Source organism: Taeniopygia guttata, chromosome 1 (genome assembly GCF_048771995.1).
Source record: "Taeniopygia guttata chromosome 1, bTaeGut7.mat, whole genome shotgun sequence".
Lineage (NCBI taxonomy): Eukaryota > Metazoa > Chordata > Aves > Passeriformes > Estrildidae > Taeniopygia > Taeniopygia guttata.
Genome location: NC_133024.1, coordinates 60,560,905 through 60,580,795, shown reverse-complemented (window position 1 = coordinate 60,580,795; position 19,891 = coordinate 60,560,905). Strand labels below are relative to the sequence as shown.

General features: G+C 40.6%; 1 protein-coding gene across 1 annotated transcript in view; it reads right to left on the bottom strand.

Annotated features, from left to right (window-relative positions):
- ITM2B (integral membrane protein 2B) overlaps positions 1–19,891 on the bottom strand; it is a 27,352-nt gene extending 7,461 nt beyond the window's left edge. The window contains exons 1-3 of the mRNA XM_030272683.4: positions 19,595–19,891; positions 2,817–2,945; positions 524–730 (exon numbers count right to left, since the gene is read on the bottom strand). Of these exons, the coding sequence (XP_030128543.1) occupies positions 524–730; positions 2,817–2,945; positions 19,595–19,693 (435 nt within the window). The 5' untranslated portion in view covers positions 19,694–19,891. The remainder of the gene's footprint in view (positions 1–523; positions 731–2,816; positions 2,946–19,594) is intronic.

Below are 19,891 nucleotides of genomic sequence, written 5' to 3'. Positions count from 1 at the left end.
AATGAGCTGTCTTCCATAGTCCTTCTCCTTCTGCTGCTGCTTTGGAGGTTTGAGCCATGCTAGGAGAGCACCTCTAGGAGTGTTTGAACACACCCAGTGACATCAGATGCAATCAGCCCCTACAAGCTGATGTCAAAGCTACCTCAGCCCTTTCCAAACTTCTCTTGGCAATCACAGCAGTTGGTCAAATTCTGGCTCAGTTGACTCAGCAGATCAAGAACAATATTCTCTTTAGTTTCTCATACTAAGGAGAGCAAATAGAGCCAAGATTTTTCCCTTTCCAAAAACAGAACTGCATTTGCAAATGGTGGTTTGCACACTACCTGATGATGACTACATTCTGCTGTACTTTATGCCTAGTTAATAATTGCTTGCAGCCTGCTGCTGATCAAAACATTTCTGCTGCCTCCTCTACCCCTCTGCTTTCCCCCACCATAATAAGTGAGTATATTTATCAGGATGACTGAGAGGGAACATTTTTCAAGTTTTAAATGCTTTCAACTTCTTCAGACATATTTCTTACCCGGTGGAAGTCGTGGACGATATCAGCAGGATCGCTATCAGCAAATTCAGGGACTGGCACACTGATAAACTCAACATCTTCCTCCTCCAGGATCTGAATATTTTGCTCAATTGTGTGGTAGCGAGCAGTCTGAGCCTCTGCCCCAGGCTCAGGTAAACTTAAGCCATCTTCAATGTACTTTATTCCACAGAAATACACACCACCCTGCTAAAAATAGTAAACAGCCCAGCAACAAAATATCAGTAATGTAGAAGTTTAAAAGTAATACTCTCTGAAGAAGAACTTGTCAGACTAAATGAAATTTTTTGCCTTTGCTTCATACACCAAAGCAGGAGCCAGTTGCTGTCTACAACAAGTCAAGGCTAAAACCTCAATTACACTCAACCCAGAGGGAGCTCTTAGCTTGAATTCAAGGAAAACAGGATTCCATAAAGCAGGTTCGTAAAATCCAGTCTTCCGTGTATTTTTAGAAAGACAATGAAGTTCCTACATCTATATGCATTCTTCTTCTTCTTCTTCTTCTTCTTCTTATTATTATTATTATTATTATTATTAAATTATGATCTAACTGTTGGTAAAATTATTAATAAAAACATTAAAACTGGTTGTCCAAATCACCTTTAAAAAGCAAGTCTAACTCTAAATTTGGTCCTGCTTGTAGCAGAGCGTTGGACTAGATGACATCAAGACTTTCCTTCCAAACTCAATTATTCTGTGAAGTTGCTTAGTTTTACAGGACTTCAAGAGTCTTGAAAGTCAGTTTCTAAAATAATTTTTGAACAGTTTTAAGAGACAAAAAGGTAAAAAGAGAAATTGAAATAATCGATTTGTGTCCTGCCACAGTACATATGGCAGCTATCTAAGTGAAGTGCAAAATACAGTTCTGGAGTCAGAGGAAGTCATGTACCAAATTTACACACCAAATAGTTTTAGAAATATGGAACTCTGCATATGCACGTGCCATCAATTTAAAATTTTACACTGAAAATGTGTCTTCAGTGCAATGCCAGCTCAATTCCTGAATATTTATTTTAATGCAGATCTGACTCATAAACAAGCAGCACAGGTTTGAACTAAATGGCACTTTCAATTTCATCTCACTGGCAGGTGAAAGGTGGAGTATCCAATGCTAAGCACGGGTGAAATGTGCATTAAAAATGCAACCAACCTTCAGCTCCTCATCTCATTAATCCACCCACCAGGATAAGCTGGGCTGTTTAAGCAGCATTGTTCACAACACTACTTATCCCCTGTAAACTTGGTTAATGTGATAGCCAAATAGACTACAAACTGCAAGTTCAGCTAGAATTTCCCAAGTTTAATCACTTGGCTTTCCACATTAGCAGCTAGAAAAGAGGGGGAAAAGTAACAGTCCTGCTATCAGGGACAAGAACATGATTTTTTGTATTATAATTAGGTGCTCAAACTAGTGGGCTAGAGAGATTCATGTTTTGCTTACCCTCTCCCTTTCTGGCTCTGTGATCTTGCAACCCCAGCAGTTTCTGAAGCAGGGAGGGTGTGCTCCCACCACTTGGGCAACAGCACATCCAGCACTGCCCAGTGACAACTCCCCCCAAGGGAGACATTATTTAACTCAGATCTCCAATGTTTCAGGTAAATGCTCCATTTCCCAGGCACTGCTGCCTTCACAGAGCTCCTCTTGCAGCAGTGCTATTTGTTAAAAGACTGAAAATACATTTTGTTAGAGGTCTAATCTTGTCAGTGTGGATTAGACTTGACAGGGCATGTTTAAACCACACTGACTGTGCTTTTCTCCAGTCCCCTGCAGGGCCCATATTTCTTATCCGTGTGGAGGCTAGGGAAGGGGAGAGTTGCCACAGTGCTTTCACAAGCAGCTCCTTTCCTGTACATTAGCAGTGCTCATGTGTTAGGAAACCTGGGATCAAATAAGGAGGCTTTCAAGGGGTTAATCCAACTCCTGTATTTGGCACTTTGAAAGAGAAAAGAGAGTAGATAAAAATCTGGGACACCACTGGGGCTCCTAAACCCAAGTCCTATTTAGATACAATCTTTTCTCTGCAAAGTGAGGTTTTCAAAACTGTTGCTCTCTTTTATTTGCCAGGTTCACTCCTGCCCTCCTCTGCTGATTGGTAACTTCAGAGAAGGCAAAACTCTGGCCTTTGGAAAACATGAAGTTTTGGAAAGAAAAAAATAGTTTGCTTCCTTTGGTTTAGTCTGTTCCTCCTCTTCTAAATGTAACACAAAAAGAACAGTCTGTTGATCCTCTTCCCACAGAGAAAAACAGCCCTCTCATAATGAGTGTGTGACTTACCTGGAATGCAAAATATTTGTACAGATAGGCACCACCCAGGAACACACCAGCCAGCATAAAGGCCAATCCAAAGCACATGCACCAGCACCAGGCCCTTCTCTGTCCAACAGGCACAGCATCCTCAGGGTCCTGCAAGGCATCAGAGAGGGACCTTCAACACACAGTTCCCGAGGCAGGTAAGAGAGCAGATACTTCAGGCTCAGCAAATACAAACACTGCAGCCACCAGAAAAGGCTGTATGCACTTTAGCACAAGTGTTTAGAAAATGACCGTATTTGGTAAAATTTAAAACAAATCTATTTAAGTTTAGTAAAACTTGTACTCTTAACGCCATCATCACTGACTAAATCAGCCGGCTTAAGAGAAAAATACAACAAAATCTCCTGAGATACCTAATAATGCACACTGAGTCACTTCCCAGGTTGCAGACAGAAAAATATGCATTCTCAGGCAACAGCAGATCGAGGAAGTAAACTCAGAGAGGTCAGATTCTGTTTTACCTTAGTATATGCAACATAAGTGAACTCAAAAAACCAACAAAGATCAAAGGCAGTAACAGCAACAAAATATATCCTTTCCTATGTTGTTCCACCAGAACAAAACAGTCTTTACCACAGCTTGGCTGGCAGAATAGTGAGGGTGGGAATTAAAAAAATATATAAAGATGCTTTGTAAGATGTTGTTAAGGAAGCTTTCTGCTCTATCTGCTGTTCTGTAATACTGAAGGAATGACAGGATGTTTCCCCTTTAGGGCACTAGTTTGCATAACCATGCTGTCCCCACAGGCATTCTAAGCAATAAACTTTTGCTGCTTGCAAAATCTTTCCTCTATCAGCCACATTACAATGCTCCTTCCTCCCCCAAGCATTTGCGTAACTCATACACAAAGTAAAAAATATAATAATAATAATAATAATAATAATAATAATAATAATAATAATAATAACACTTTTAAAATCCAACTTTGAACTACCCTGTTCCAAGCCTGGATAATCCTGGGAAAACATCTGAATTCAAATAAATACAAAGAAATTCATTACCCCTTTGCAACCACAAAACAATAACGTAGAGGGGTAACCAGGGCAAAATCATTATGACTGAATGAACAAAAAACACCAAACAAGAAAACTGAGGAAGAGCAGGACAGAAGTGCTTGAGAAGGCTTTGACAGCCATAGTTGGCCAGTGTTCTGTCTGATGTGTTGGGTCTTTTTGCTGCATTTGCTAATTAAGATGACACATCACTTGAGCAAAGGTATGGGTAGAGTACCCAGTGCCAGGCCCAGTTAGGAAGGAATTCCCCTTATCTGGCTGAATCAAGTCTGACACCAAATGGAAAGGGGACCTCCCTGTAAAAGGTAGGAGAAAGTGGCACTTCCTGGGAATGAGTCAGCTATCCCAGAGAAGGGTAAGTAGCATTTTGGAGGGACTTAATTCTTTTCACTGATTACAGAGGGCAATTCCTTGGTTAACAAAGTAGGTACCTAATTCATATGCAGCTAAAATTAAGTGACATGAAACCCACCTTTACAGTACACTGCAATTACCTTTCATACAGAAGTTGCAATGCAGCTTCTTTTCCAGGCAATGGCTGCCAAAATCTGATTCAGAAATATTTAGAGTCAAACTGAAGATATTTCACACATTTTATTTTATTTTACCTTGCTAAATACCATAGTAAATCAGATTGTGAAATCTCCATCTTTGGAGGTTTTCAAGACTCAACTACAGAAAGCCATGGCTAATCTTGCTTTGGCAACCATCCTGTTTCTAAAGGGAGGCTGCAGCAGATGACTTCCAGAGGCCCCTTCAAACCAACATTTCTGGAATACATTACAAGGCAAAGTGAAATCAGCAAAATAACATTCGCTGTGGACTGAAAAGATACAATGTAAAGACCAGAAACAATTTTTTTACACTTTTAGAATACCAATTATTTAAGGAATTCAGTGTAAAAAATGACAGGATTACCAGCTGCCTGATTTTTAACCTGGCTCTTTGCAAAGACTGAGACTAGGACATAATACCCGCGCTAATCTAATTAACTCTCAGGTCACGTTGAGAGTCACTGTGGATTCTTCTATAAATCATCTCAATTATAAATCTAAACCAGGTAAACCAAGGATTTTTATTTTTATGTTGCCCTGTATCATTAGGTAACTATTTCCCTAGATATTTCAAAGCATACAGGACACCTGATTGAAACTTTTTGTAATAGTTGTCACTTAAACCCTTCCAAGTTAATGCCAGAAAAAGGGATAGTAAACTGCCTCTGGGATACAATATCAAAATATTCCCTAGTGAAGAATATAAAGAGTATCTTTATTCTTTCTTAGACCTGCTTTCATCCCCCACACCTTTTTAATTTCAACCAGAATTAATCCATTAATGGAATAAATGCCTCTTCCATTGTTTTAATTATTTTTTAAGTCCAGAAAGACTAAGAAAACATGCACCTGAGAAATGGTGAGGAAGGTACACAGAGTATGAACACCTACCTGGAAATGGGGGTTAATGTCAGATCAATTTTCCGCAAGCCACCAAAATAATCAGAAAAAAAGAAAGTAACTTTTACTCTGTAACCATACTAGGAGAAACCTGAAGGACAAGTTTATCAGTATTCCACCTTAAATAATTTTGCTTTGATATATGAGATGACAGATGTAAACAACCAGTTTAATACAAATCTTTTATCCTCTACCACCAGCTAAAGGCTATCATTATTATTTCTGAAGGTGTCCCTTGTGGTGGCACATTAAGCTATTTTGTATTTGTAGCTGCCTATCATTGATTTGTCCCCAGCCTACCAAAAACAGCCCATTAAATTCAGAGGATGAGTTCAAGCCCAGTTTAGGCTCCTGCTTAGGAGAGTGAATGAAAGCACAGGTAGAACCTGAAACTGACAACACTGAAAAGATTTATGCAACTGAAAGAGAACAAAGAACTGGTTTCCTAGCCTGAAAACTAAGTACATTGTCAAGCAGTTTAAAACCAGCTTAAATTAAAATGTTATAAATAATTTACTGAAACCAAATTACATATGTAGCTGACCCATGACTAAGCTCTCTAAGCTTTTTTATTGTTGCTATAACAGCTTCGTTTGGGCTGTATTGACCCAAAAGAATAATTTGTCCCTTGCTATAAAAATCTGACCCTCTGCACTGCAAAAGAAGGAAGTGCAATAGATGCTCAACCTCCTTCTAGGTGACTCATGTTCTGAAAAAAACCCATTAAGTGAAAGCAGATCCCCACTAAGAGGGACAGTGCTGAATTAGCGCTTCTCCCCCATATAGTTACAGCTGCACTTTGTTCCCCGGCAGCAGCGCTGACTTCTGAAGCCAGAGCACAACATGAGTCTGCAGCCTCAATGACTAATTTTTCTCTAGGCCAGCTTTCTACTGCCAGAGGTATCTCACAAAAGAAAGCATCATCTACTTGAGTTGAACACTGACCTCTAAAAATACGCCTCTCTACTTCTGTGAGCAGTGATAAATGATTACTGTTCTGGTCCCTTTCTTTCCTCTCTTCTGCTTCATCCCTGTTCCATGTACTTTCAACTCTCTAGTGAATCCTCAGCCTTAAAGTGATGCCACACAAATCATCTCTGATGCAAAATGCCTTAAGAGGAACTGGATGCAGGCCCAAAACTGGCTTGTTTCCCTTGATTGTTCTAATTGGAAAACATTTGATTAGCCTATTTCCCATGGATAAGACATGAAACAGAAGCATCTCTCTGCCTCTTGTAACCTAAATTCTACAGTGTTGAAAATAAATGGTTCAGGACTTCCCAACCTGAATAGCATCAAGCTCTGCAGTAACAATTTCCTTTCAGATAGAAAACAAGTATTAAATTCTCTATTATTTGAGACTAGCAAGATTCAAATCTAGAGTCTTCTCATAAAGAAGTGATAAGATGACCGTAGTTTTCAGAACAGGTCCCTTCATTGGTGACCACTGCAGTAAATGTAAAAATGCTCTCTGCCTTCTTACTAAAACCATGAAACACTTCTCAGATAGGCACATGATACCACCAACTACTTATCAGAACACTCTCAACTACAGAGAGATGTGCACAAGAAGATTTTTATGACAATTAGCATTTACTGTTCTGCAGTAAATTAAAAAAAGAATAAGTTAATAACCCCATAAACTTGCAAACAGTAGCAGTTATTAAGGGCTAGAGGCCATATATTCTCTTGCTCTTTTCAGTTCAATTTTAATGCTACCTTTTTTTTCCTTTAATAAATGCTGTATTTTAGAATGGTCAAATTCATGTTTGGGGTAATATCACAAATGTATTCTAAGAAGCTCCAATGCTGAGCCACAAATGTGTATAATTAGACTTGATAATTACTTAGATTTTCCCCTTGTGGCTTTTTGTACATAGTGAAATATAATTGCTTTAACATTATAAAAGTAAAGCAGTCTATAAACTTACAAGGCATATGTCTAGTACATATTAAAATGAGTGAGAACATTATCAGACCTTGTTCCTTTGCAGAAATTAAGGACACATCTATCTAAACCAAATATGACGGACAACATGCTGTGAGAAGTCCAGAATACTGTATGACTGCTGGATAGCTATGCAAAAGATAATGTCCCAAATTTAAAATAGATAAGATAGCAATAAAAATAATTATGGGAGGGAGAAATGTCTTTTGGAATGAACAGTCTTTGATCCACAGAGAAACCAGATGCAGAGCATTACTGAGTATTACAAACATTACTAAAAATGTCTGCAGCATAACACACAAAACATCCATAATTACGCTTGTGAGAATAACATCTATTACATATACACAAACACATATATAAAAGCTTACAGTTTACATGGGTAGAACTGGCTGGGAGCTGTTCAGAACAGTTTTTCCTCCAAGGTCCTCTGTGTGCCACTTAGGTCACGTGGATGGACAGAACACAGTGGGACAGACCGAGTTTCCTGAAGGCAAATATTGACCAACTGCAGCCTTAATTAGTGGAGCGGGAAGAAGGGAAGTTAATGATGACTCCCTAGAAGTGTTTTTTTAATGAGAGAAGCTAAAAAGTCTTTAAATAAAATACTGACCAATGGCTGTACAAACTGAATTCTGTTGGTCAGGCTCGACTGCTCTGACTTGTAAATATGACATCTGTAGGAAATCCTCACAAAAGAAAGTCAATTTAAAATGAACTTAATTTAGAAGGAGCTCTGCATTCCTTCAATGGTATTCCTGCCTGAAGTCTGCTCCAAGCCTTGTATTCTATTTATTGCTTGCTGCAGATGGGAAATTAAGGCAGGCTTTTGCAAGACTCCTCACTTGGCAGATGCTACGAATCTGGAAGGCGATCATACTGATCTGCCTCTAAAACAGCAATTCTATGCTTACTAATAAAGTTAAATTTAAATTTTAAGTGCAATAATCTTTTAACTTTCTAGTTAGAAAAAAACACTCTGCATACAACAGATGCTTCAGAGATTTCTCGCTTGTCCAGGAAACAAGCTATAGCTGTTTATCTGCAGTTGATACCTGAACATTGCAAGTGCCAACACTGCCAGCTCTGCCAGTTCTTCTGTCATGATGGACAGAGACTTGTCCATCTGACCAAATGCTCTCTGCCTAAAGAACAACATAAAACATGACCTTAGTTGTGCTGCTGTTCACTGTAGTCACATAGCCTGAATAACCAAGGAGATAAATCAATTAGAATCTATTAGGCAGTTGGTACTATTAACCTCTTCTTCTATTTCTTGTATCTGTATATGGTCTTTGAAATAGTATAGTAAATACAAAATCTTTTAGACAGCACTAGGAAATCCAGAAGTAAGAAGAAACTAAATTTGAGGAGCTTTACAAGTTCAAAGTCCAAGGTTGTTTTAATTGCTTGAATGTTATCTTTGATGAAATAATGGGGGAATTGTATTAAAACATACAGTGTCTGTCAAATGACTCATTTCATTGTCCAAACATCGTAACTATAACAGAATAAAAACAACAGTATAAGCAGTCAGCTCAAGATCATCTTAAAAGGGGAATGAGGGCTGGTGGGTAGGAAGGTAGCTACAGCTGCATGTACTGAGAGAGACAGAGATGAAAAGAGAACAAAAACTGGAAAACAGGCAAGAGTAGGGGAGCAACAAATAAAACTCAGAAACATGTTGGAACATGAAAAATTCAAATTTTCTGCAGGAAGTAAAAGAAAATTACAACTGTAAAGTGAATGTTAAGGACAGGAATCTGCAGTTCATCCACAGCTCTGTGATAGAGGGACAGCAAAAGAAGCATGTCCTGAAGAGTAATCCACAACTCCTAACCAACATGAGTAATCATGATTTACCTAAACACTGCCTTCATTTCTGAGATAAGAGTCTACAAAACCTGATGGCAGTCAACAATTAAAGACTCTTTACTTTTATTCTCCGGTAAAGAAATGGGTAAAGAAGGAAAAAGCATGTAACTACTCAAATTGCTGTTTTGGTTAAATTTTGGAGTAGCATTAAGATGAGTCATTGTTAGCTGTGGTCTTACATGGACTAGAAGGTGACAGGGTACTTAAATGGCCTGAAAGTTGTATTTTTAAACCAGGCAAAGACTTCTTTTAGGGTGATTCACCTGCTCTTTTGGCTATATCCTCATCTCAGGCTGTCTACAGCAAGTGTACAACTAACCACACACTGTATTTGACTGTTTTCTTCAAGCAGTGTTCCCCATATTGTTCCTCTTCTCTGTCCAGTTTCAAGACCTACCAGCTTCCTTCTCTGGGCACTTATCCTATGTCTATGCCGCCTGTATCTTTCCCCACCCAAAGCAGAGCTCTCTGGTATCTGCCACACGCAGAGTAACTGGGCACATCTTATCTCCATTTCCTCCCATCACCATTGCCCCAAGATAAAGCACTCATCACCACGCTCTGGTGAAGAGGAGCTGGGCTACGGCCACAGCACTTTGGTTTGCCACATCAACCAGCAGGGCACTCCTGTGGCTCTTGGCCTGCAAACTGTCAGGGCAAGGACTGCCCTCCTAGGACTTCTTCTGTACAGGACATAAATATCATCTTATACTCCTACTGAACATGACAAAACACTTCTTTTACTGCATGGCACCAAACACTGGCACAGCTTGCCCAGGGAGATTGTAGAACCTTCCATCCTTGGAGATACTCAGAAGCTGACTGGAGATTGTCCCAAGAAACCAGCTGCAGGTGGTCCTGCTAGAGCAGGGGAGTTGGCCCAGATGACCTCCAATGCCAGCCATTCTGCGATACACATCTGCAGTTTTTAAGTAACACTAATACTATAGCAGATGAAGTAACTCTAACCACTTGCTTCATTTAAGAAAAAAAACATATCAGACTTCCAGGAGCGCTGGGTCTGTGCTAGACAAGTAATAAAGTTCCACACATCCTTTACTTCACTTTGGAGTTTTATGGTTCTTCTGCCTTCTCCCCACTCCCTGCCATGAAAACTTCAACAAAACCTACAACATTTGGAAAATGTCTTACCTCTAAATGTCTGGATGCTCAGGGTGGAAATCAGGTTTATTTAGGAAATATATTAATGTTGCTGAATTTCTCTACATATTTTCATAAACCGGAATGATGGAAATTTGTTCTGCATTCCACACTTAGTTTTTTCACATATTTAAAGGAGAGAGAAGTGTTCTGGTGCAAGTTTGCAAGTGATAGACCAAAACAGGTAGGTGGAAAGCTTGCACAGGTATCTGGCAAGAAGGATTAATTTTTAAAACAAAATCCCTCAAGCCTAAGAAGTCATAGGGACATTCTTCAGAATGCACTTTGCTTTCAGAAAACAAAACCACAACACTCTTTATAGTTACAGCATACTGAACATGGCATTTCATTAAACTGTCCAATTTTTTAAATGCTTCATTTTTAAACATTGCCAAAATAAACCCTTTACCCACCTGCACTTTTTGACCTACAACTGACTTACATTCTACCATACTCACAAAAACTACACTAAATCAATCCATAACTTTAATGAAGTATTTCTTTCATCTTTATCCTGAATGAGATCAGTGTTTGAAAACAGGAACTTAGAAGGTTCCTATTCCACTTTAAATGGATCAATACTAAATTATCTCTTTGACCTTGATTGTTTCAGCCCCTGTTTCTCCCTTACCCTGCTCACTTATATCTGAAATTTCTTTTTTCCTATGACTGCCTGATTCTCAGACATCAGTGTGATGGAACGCTATGTGAATTTAACCTAGATTTCTCTTAAGGCTATTTTCCCAAGTGGCATTGACTCTTTCACCCAAGAGATCTCATTAGCATGCACATATGCACCACTGAGCCTCGGAATTTAATAACTATTCCCAGTTCAGCCACAGATGGTATGTCATCTCAAACAAGTTACAAAGGCTGTGTCTCAGTTTCTCTCAAAAGTAGAATCCAGCATCACAAAACCCACTTGTGAGGTCTGTAGACCTGCTTCAAAGGAGGGCAGACTCTGAAGCCTGTCTAGGTTGCTCAGGGCTCTTGACCAGTCAAGGTTTGAAAACCGCTAAGACTGACACTTCAAAGCTTCTCGGGTAATTTCCTCAGCAGCATTCAGTTCTCCTCAAGACTGAAAAATATTTTGCTTCTGTCAGTCAGAAGCTCTCTTTTTTAAATTTATGACCACTGTCTTTCCAGTCAGTTCCCCAGGCACTGGGAGATTGCTGTGAAGTCCTCCCTGCAGCAGTTTCATCTCTGGGTTGACCAAGCCCCACTCCCTTGGCCGCTCCTCACAGGGTGTAACCTCCAGCCTCTGACTATTGTGGTGGCCCCTGCTGGGCTTGCACCAGTTTGTTGCTGCCTTTTTTTGGATCAGAGATCCAGCCTTCAGTGATGTCAGCGACTAGTGTCCAGCTGACTGTCCACCAGAAGTCCTTGGTCTTTTTCAAGCAGAGCACCTTCCCAGCCAGGTGGTGCCCTGTGTATCCTGATGGCTGGGCTGAGTCCCCTCCAGGTACGGGATTTGGCATTTGCTATTTCCGAAACTCATGAGATTTTGTTCAGCCCATTACTGTAGTCTGTTGAGGCTCTTGTGAATGGCAGCCCTGTCCTCAAACACACACTCTGCTAATATATGTATTAGTGAATTAGAATGCAATAGTACCTGAACAGCAAGCACAGTTCTCTGAGTGGAAACCATTCTATATGCAAATACAGAATAGCATTTAATTGTAGCAGTTATGAGTATCAGCACAGGAGAGCTGACCGTGGAAGGCTGATGTTTAATTATGCCCTCTTTCTAGACAAAACTGTTGTAACAAACTGAAGGGCTTCAGTGCAATTAGACTATTCCAAGTCTGAAGTGGAGCACACTCTACTGCCCAGCACCTGGCAGCATCACACCCTGCAGGATCACAGACCAGGCCAACATTCAAACACCTCACCAAGAGCTTCCCAAAACTGCAAATCTTAGGCAAAATAACTCAGTGCACTGTGCAGCAGCCTCCGAGTCGTGTTTGGCCTCACAACCTTGCAAAGGCTGCTGCATTTTCAAATGTGTAATGGCAAGGGTTTTCTATTTCTGTGTAGGCTTTATCTTTTTAAATAAATAAATAAATAAATAAATAAGCAGGCCTTAGTGACTCAGCAACTGAGATCCACCCCAGAGATCACTGACCCCTCCCAGTTATGATCTCCCCAGCCTGCTCTTTTTTCATCATTCCACCATCTCGTTCTACCCACAGAAGAGCAGAAAGCTGCCATCAAAGCAGGAGTTTGCTGAAGACTAGGACAAAGACAACCACAAATTAACCAAGGACTTGCATCCAAGGAACTCTGCTCTTAAAATGCCTGTGGGTTTTATTTTTGTGTGTGTGTATATGTATGAAATTATATGTATTGCATACTTAATAATATATCAACTTTAGAAAAATATTTGTATACCCACACACACACACTGACACTACACAGAAAAGACAAACAAGATACCAATTTTATTTTCAAGATCTCTATAATAACTGTTGGACAAATATGACTTTGGCATTTTGTCATGATGAATTTTGTACAGCTGTTGCACAGAGGACCCTTGCTTGTAGATGACACATGGATCACTCAGGAAGGACCTAGTGCTTTTCTGTACGCCCGTTATGGCCCAAACCCTACTTAGATCACATGATGTCTGCACAAAACCATTTCTGACTTCATTGCAGAGCTCAGTCTTATTAATTATCTCATTCCTTTGGTTTACCACATCTGTAAAATCAGGACAGATATCCGAATTTTATAAATTAGCATGCTTTTCATCTGTAGATTCAAAGTAATTTCCACTGAGGATAAAAAGCAGTACATAAATAGTAAGAAAATGAATGTTGTATTATTCATACAGATCAGGAGACTAAAAGCAGATAATGCTAACCTTTGTCAATCATAGCACAAGAGAAGGAAGGGGAGAAAAGTTAGGGAAAAGCAAAAGGAATCTATGCAATAAGTAACAAAACACATAATTACTTATCCCAGCTGTAGTTAGATTTTTAAAATGTCATAATGTTTTTGGAAGTACAGAATAAAGAATATTTAAAATTACTAGGACTTAAAAATGCATTATTTGTGTTTGAAGGTATTTCCTGGGTGTCACAGAGAGGACTATTTTCTTTTTATGAAGATCTATCTGATGCCTGTAGCTACTGACTACTGGCTAGAAAATACATATAAAACTGACAAATATTCCAAAACCACAACTGCAGAACAGTTACCTGAAAACATTACTGGAGGTAAGTATGCTTACCATTCTTACATTCCCCCCACCCCAAAAACTATTAGCATCAACATTTACTAAAATGCTGATAAGAAAAAAAAAAAAAAAAAAGGAAAAAACCTACACAAATAACAAAGAAAATAAATCTGAAAATAGAAAATAATCTATAAAACCACAACTGGTAGGTTACATTTGCAACTTCAAACATTTCATTAAAATACTTAACAGAAGAAAAACACATATACACATTACATTTGAAATTAAACTTTCCTTGATGTTCACATGTTGGATTAAATATTCATTATAAGGGAATGAGTCAAAATCATTTCCCTTGAAAATACTGCTGATTCCAAGAAAATTTTCTTTCAAATGATTTTCACAGGAAAGCTCAGCTTTTAATTTTGATCCATATCTTCAGAAATTAACTAATTTAACTTGATCTTTCCCACTGAACGGAACTTTCATTTCAACAGCCTCTGTTTAAGTGGTATTCTTCATACTGCTATGCAACGTTAATAACTAAAACTTGTTTCTTGAGGCTTATCAAAAATAGTATTGCAGCACAGAAAGACTACGGTGAACATAAGAGAAGTACTTCTGGTATTTACTGCAAAGATACATTACAGTGCAGGATAGTTTTTCTAGATCCTGCACTAAATAAAGCATCACCTAATTAGAGACTTTTCTGTATTATGATATTAAGGGGGAAAAAAGCTCTCCAAATACATTTTTAGGGCAAGGGGTTTCAGCCAAGTAAAAGTCTGGGAAACTGAAGAGAAACTATTTAGAACTGTAGAAAGTATTCACGTTGTCTCTAGTCATCCCTGCACTGAGTTCACACGAGCTCTATGGTACAGCCATCAGCTCTTGCTCAGTCAGCCAAAAACATAAATTATACAAACAACTGATGAAGCAGTTATCACAAAGGTCTGGCAGAACACATCCTGTTTGAAACATTAAATGTAATTCTTCTGGGAAAGGGCTGTATTTCTCAACCAAAGCTTTGTATTGTTATTCAGGTCAGGAGGTTATGAGAGACAGAAAGGAAGTGAGATACCGAGCACTGACAGAACTCCTCTGTCCCACAGGTTCGTGCCCATTGCTGGGGGATGACACAAGCTCCTCCAGATCACATTTTGGATTTTGTAATTCCAGATCCCTAAACTCACTTTAAAATAGCAAGAGATTGTCAAAGGAGCACCACAAACTTTTAGAGATCTTGGTTTTTTAGTATTGTCTCAGTTGCTGGCAGCCTTTAAGGAACAGCTTTAGGAGCCAAAAGTCTCAAGGCCACAGTTACCCTATGCTCAGGAAGCTGCAGTACTTAACCAGCAGCACAAATTCATAATGTAAAAAAAAAATGCAGGGGAAGGTATCAGCCACAAGACTTCTTTTCTTAGGAGAAATCCCTCATTAAAAACACAAATTTTGTTCAATAAAACACAATTTACCCTAATTTATGTTTTTGGGTACCCATTCAAGTAAAATAACAGAATGAGCCCTGGGTACTCTTTGTGCCTGAAACAGGAGGGTTTTCATCTATGGTTTGGTGTATTTTCATTAAAATTTTAGCAACAGCTGGGAGAAGGGGGAGAGAATTTACTATGTTAGGATTTTTTACTTCTGGTCCTCTTTTAAATAATCATGTCTTAATCTTCACAATGCTCTGACAGATAGCAGAAGCCGGTTGGTTTAATGACCTAGTTGCATTACAGAAAATAGAGGAAAATACAAAAACTGCTCTTTCCCCAACAGCATCTGGTGTAAGGCCTATAGAAATTTGGCTGGAGAAAGCCTATAAAGGGAATATGGAAACTCCTGAAAGAAAAAAGAAATGAAAATCAAACAAAACAATCCTAAACTACCCAGCTACAGGGGCATTCCATAAAGTGTGAAAGTCTGCTTTCCTGACAGCAATATAATAAACAAATTGCTATTTTTTTAGTGGATACAGTAACTTTTGTATACATATATATGTATATAGATATGTAAAAAACTGTAAAGCTAATGCCTTTATTTCAGAAACATTTAACATCAATTACACAAAATCTGAGGGTTTTTCTACACAGCAAAATAGTGCTCACTAGTTGTTACTCAACAGTATTTTCTAGGTGGATCCCTTCCCTCTGTGTTAAAAAAGTCTATTTTAGTATGCTTTAGGCAAGCTTAAGCTAAAGAAGGCTAATTTTAAAGGTCAGAGTAATAATGTTCTTATAAGGAATAAATGCACAAAGCTGCTGCTTTTAAATTTCTTAACATTTACACTTTCACATTGAACTCTCTGCACATGCAGACCATTGTCCAATGGTCAGCCACAATATACATTTGTGAATCCACAGCTTCTGTGCACAAAGCTGCATGTGGTAAAGATGCACCATGTTGAGCAACCCAAAAAGATAAAAATAGTTTTAAAAGGTTGCCACTAAAGCTCACAGAAGGGAGCAACATCCTGAGTCAATGGGGGCACGAAGATTTTTGGGAAGGCTTAATCTACTGAATGGCCTTTATAAAATGTCTGAAGACTTCAGCTATGCTCAGAACCATCTTTGGCTCTCCAAAGATCTATTGTAGGGAGAAATGTTAAAAGACCACACATTGTTTGTTTGTTGGGAAACTGGGTCATAAAAAACCGTATTGTAAAGACAATGAGCAAAATGGAAAATGAAACGTGGCCTAAGACCCTTCACCAGGAGTATTCTATATTTTGGCTAAAAATTACGTCATAGAAGTACCATCCCAACAACAAAAACATTACATTACAGAGTTTTAATGGCTGCCTACAGTAATTATGGAGACACTTTCACTACATGCCATAATACCAAGCAGTGATTTATGCAGAGACAGGATTAGCACTCTAGATTTTTCAACTCCTTTTTAAGTAACATACTCCAAAGCCTAAGACCACTGCCTTCTGCAAAACCTTTTTTTTAAGACGTTGTTTCCATGACACATCCCCTACTCTTCTTGCCTCTTCCTGTCTTACCTTCCGTGATTAATTTCCGATTAGTATCTGCATCAGAGGTTATTGGGTAATTTTTGGCAAGATTAGAGTATTTCGATGCTGTATCATCAGCATATTTTAGCTGCAAATGCTCTTTGCTAAGTCCTTGGAAGATTATGTATTTGAGAGTAATCCTGCAATGGCAGAGCGGGAGGCTTCAAGGCACTGTGCTGGGAAAAGCAGCAGAACGAGACTGTCAAAGAATTAGCCCAAAAGCTCATTCCATGAGTTTTTCTTTTCTTGACATTTCAGGGTATTTGGCTTTATTCATTAATCTCAACTAGTTTACTAATATCTCTAGCTCAAATATTTTTAAGTTCTTGGTTATAAAATTGTGAGTGGTAGTGCAATGCTGTTGAGCCTCCTCTTAGGGTTTTCCCGTCACTTTAGTCCAGAATGCCTTCCAGGACTTTGGTTATAAAAGAAAGCTTCATAAAATGTTGCAATATTTTTCATGTTTACACTTGAGATTCAGATCTAATTATTTTCCTACAGAAACAATGTAGGAGAAGGGAAAACAAATGTCCCATATATGCTGTTTTGGATATATGACCTTTCTCAGTCTACCAGAATTCTTTCTCTCAATATACATTCCCACACTGCCTCCAAACCTCACTTGAAGTGAAGGGTTTTCCAGCAGCAACGTGATATGAATAATGCATTTGTCAGATGTGGTTTATTTTCTTCCCTTTCCTCCAAAGAGCTGCATAGGCAATTGAAATTATGGAGGGGTGGGGGAAGATCTGTTTCTCATGCACTTGTATTCAAGAAGGCAAAGTTCAAAGAGTGGATCTTGCACTTACCTCAAAGGTATCAAGTTTTACAAGGGCCCTCAGTTCCTTTCCACCCAGTCCCGCCACCCAAAGATCTGAGACTAAGCTCTCAGACTTGAAGAATCACAATATCTCTAGAGCTTCATGGCACTGTTTGTTTCACTACTGTTAATCCTGCATGGATTGCACAGCCTGTTCTACAAAAACTACAGACAATGCTACTGTACCAGATATGCTTTTATTGATGTTTTAAAACACAAAAGCTCAAAAAAAGCTTACTTGAGAATTTTGCACACTGTTAGGTGCAGGTTTGCAGTTCTGCAGACAAAAGATAGAAATGTGTCAAGGAGAATGTCAAAGACTCATCCCTCAAGAGTGCTCGTTTGTTTTTGGAATTTTCATCTGTACTGAGCATCCCCTCCTAGCAAGCTATTTTAGGAGTGTTTCAAGCTTCATTCAGGCGTGTTCATCCCCTGACACCAGTGCAAGAACTTTTAAGTAGCTACTGTGAGATCAGATTGCCTTTTGACCTGGTTAATAGATGTTTATAAGCCTCATTTCTAGGCAAGGAAATCGAAGTTAAGGTAGATCTTGTATGTAATCCTCAGCTGCTAGAATTTACAGCTCCACGTTAAGGAAATCATAGTCAAATGACATGCTTCCGTCACTATCTGGATAGGGTCGGAAGGATTTGCTCCCCAGTGTACAATTAGCCAGATGTATTTTGTTTGTTTAGCAGCAGAAAAACAAGCCCAATTTGGTAGGCTATCTGGAAACATCCAGGGCAGGTCCGGATTCCAAGGTAAAAAGAAAAACCCATTTTCTGGAACACGTAGCTTGTGTCTTGCTTATGTGCTTGGTGTCAAACTGACCACAAACCTGGGGTCAGGAAGGAATTCTACAGCTTAATCTGGGCTCAGGAAAGCCACTGCTTCCTAGAGAATAGCACTCCTTTAGGAACACGAGCACCTAATGGATTTTGTATAATTGCAAGTGATCAGAGCAACAATACTGTCTCATCTGTTGTGGCACACTGTTCTAGAGGCTTAAATACTCTGGTCAGAGTTTCATCTGAATGCACAGTATGATCAGTGGAAGTGTGAAATTTAACCACTTGCTGTATCAGGAAGATGTCACTAGAAGCACCTTTCTGGTTCCCCTTGGTTGTGAAATGACAGTGGATTCTGCAGGTGAAGAACCTGGCCCCATCAAAATCACAGCAAAACCTGCGCCACGGCAGAACTTCACACTACAAACTGAACAGTGTCCTCCTAGGCAGAAATTGACCACAAAAGATTTAGGAAATTAATAAACACTATCACTTTTGAAGAGCCAATCTGGTAGCCCAGACGCCTGATGCACAAGAGACTGTGAAAGCAAATGAAAACAGCAAGACACTGTTTATGTGCAGCTGGCCATTTTTCAAGTTTTCATTCCCTTTCGAAAGATCTTAGAGCAAATTACACTACTCCGAATTAAAAACTGGTTTTGATTACTAGAACATAGAAATTGCAACCAAAACCCTTTATATTCTAGGCAGTTTTGCACTTCAAAAACTTTAAAAGCCGCTGGTGTTTTTTCTTCGTTGCTTTTAGCAGAGGGGAGGCGACAGCAGCGCCCGGAGTTTGGGTGCTGTTTTGGGGCGGGGGGAGGCAGCTCTTTGTTCCTTTATTCAAGTTCCGAGGCGAAGTTCTCCGCACCACACAACCACCAGGCTCTGCGAACGCGCTGCGGCACAAGCGCGGCCGAAGCCCCAACTTCACCCTCCAGGCGCTCCCTTGCCCTGGAGCATCCGGGGTCCGGGAGCTCGCCAGCAGCTCCCGGAGGGGATGGCAGCGGGGGGAACAGCGGGCACGACCCGCCCTCTCCGCACAAACCAGCTCCCACCGCCGGCCCAGCGCAGCCGGGGGGCTGCGGGAGCGGGCGCGCAGCCGGCCCCGAAAGCCGAGGTGGCCGCGGTCCACGCGCTGTAGCGGCTAACAAAAAAAACCTCCAAAACAAAACCCCAACAAAAACCTCCAACCAAACAAATAGAAAAACGGAGCCACCACAGAGATGCCCGGAGTCGGGAGAAGCGGAGCCGAGAAGCTCGCCCTGTCAGCCATTTTAGAAGCGTGAGCCGATGGGGCGGCGGGGCGCACCGCCGCGCAGCCCTCCCCCGGCCCGCCCGGGGCCATCGCCGCGGGCAAGGGGCGCACAAAGCGCGGCGGCGTCCCCGCCGCGCTCCCCTCCCGGGGCAGCCCCGCTGCGCAGCGGAGCGCAGCGCCCGGCGCCGCCGGGCCCCGGAGGGTCGGTTCCACCGCCGCCCTCACCTTGGCGTCCGGCGGCAGGATCAGCACCTGGCTGTTCTCCTCCTCCTTCTTCGCCGCCTCCTTCTGCGCCAACGCGGAGTTGAACGACACCTTCACCATGGCCGGTCCTCAGCGCCCCGCACGCAGGAGAACGAGGACGAAAAGCAGCCCGCACCGGCGGAGCTTCGCGGGCTGTCCCCTACCTTGCCACCCTCCGCTGCTGCCTCGCCGCGCCTGCCGCCCCCGTCCCCTTGTCAGGCGGCTGAGGCGGAGGAGAAGGAGGAGAAGGAGGAGGAGGAGAGGAGGAGGAGGAGGCGG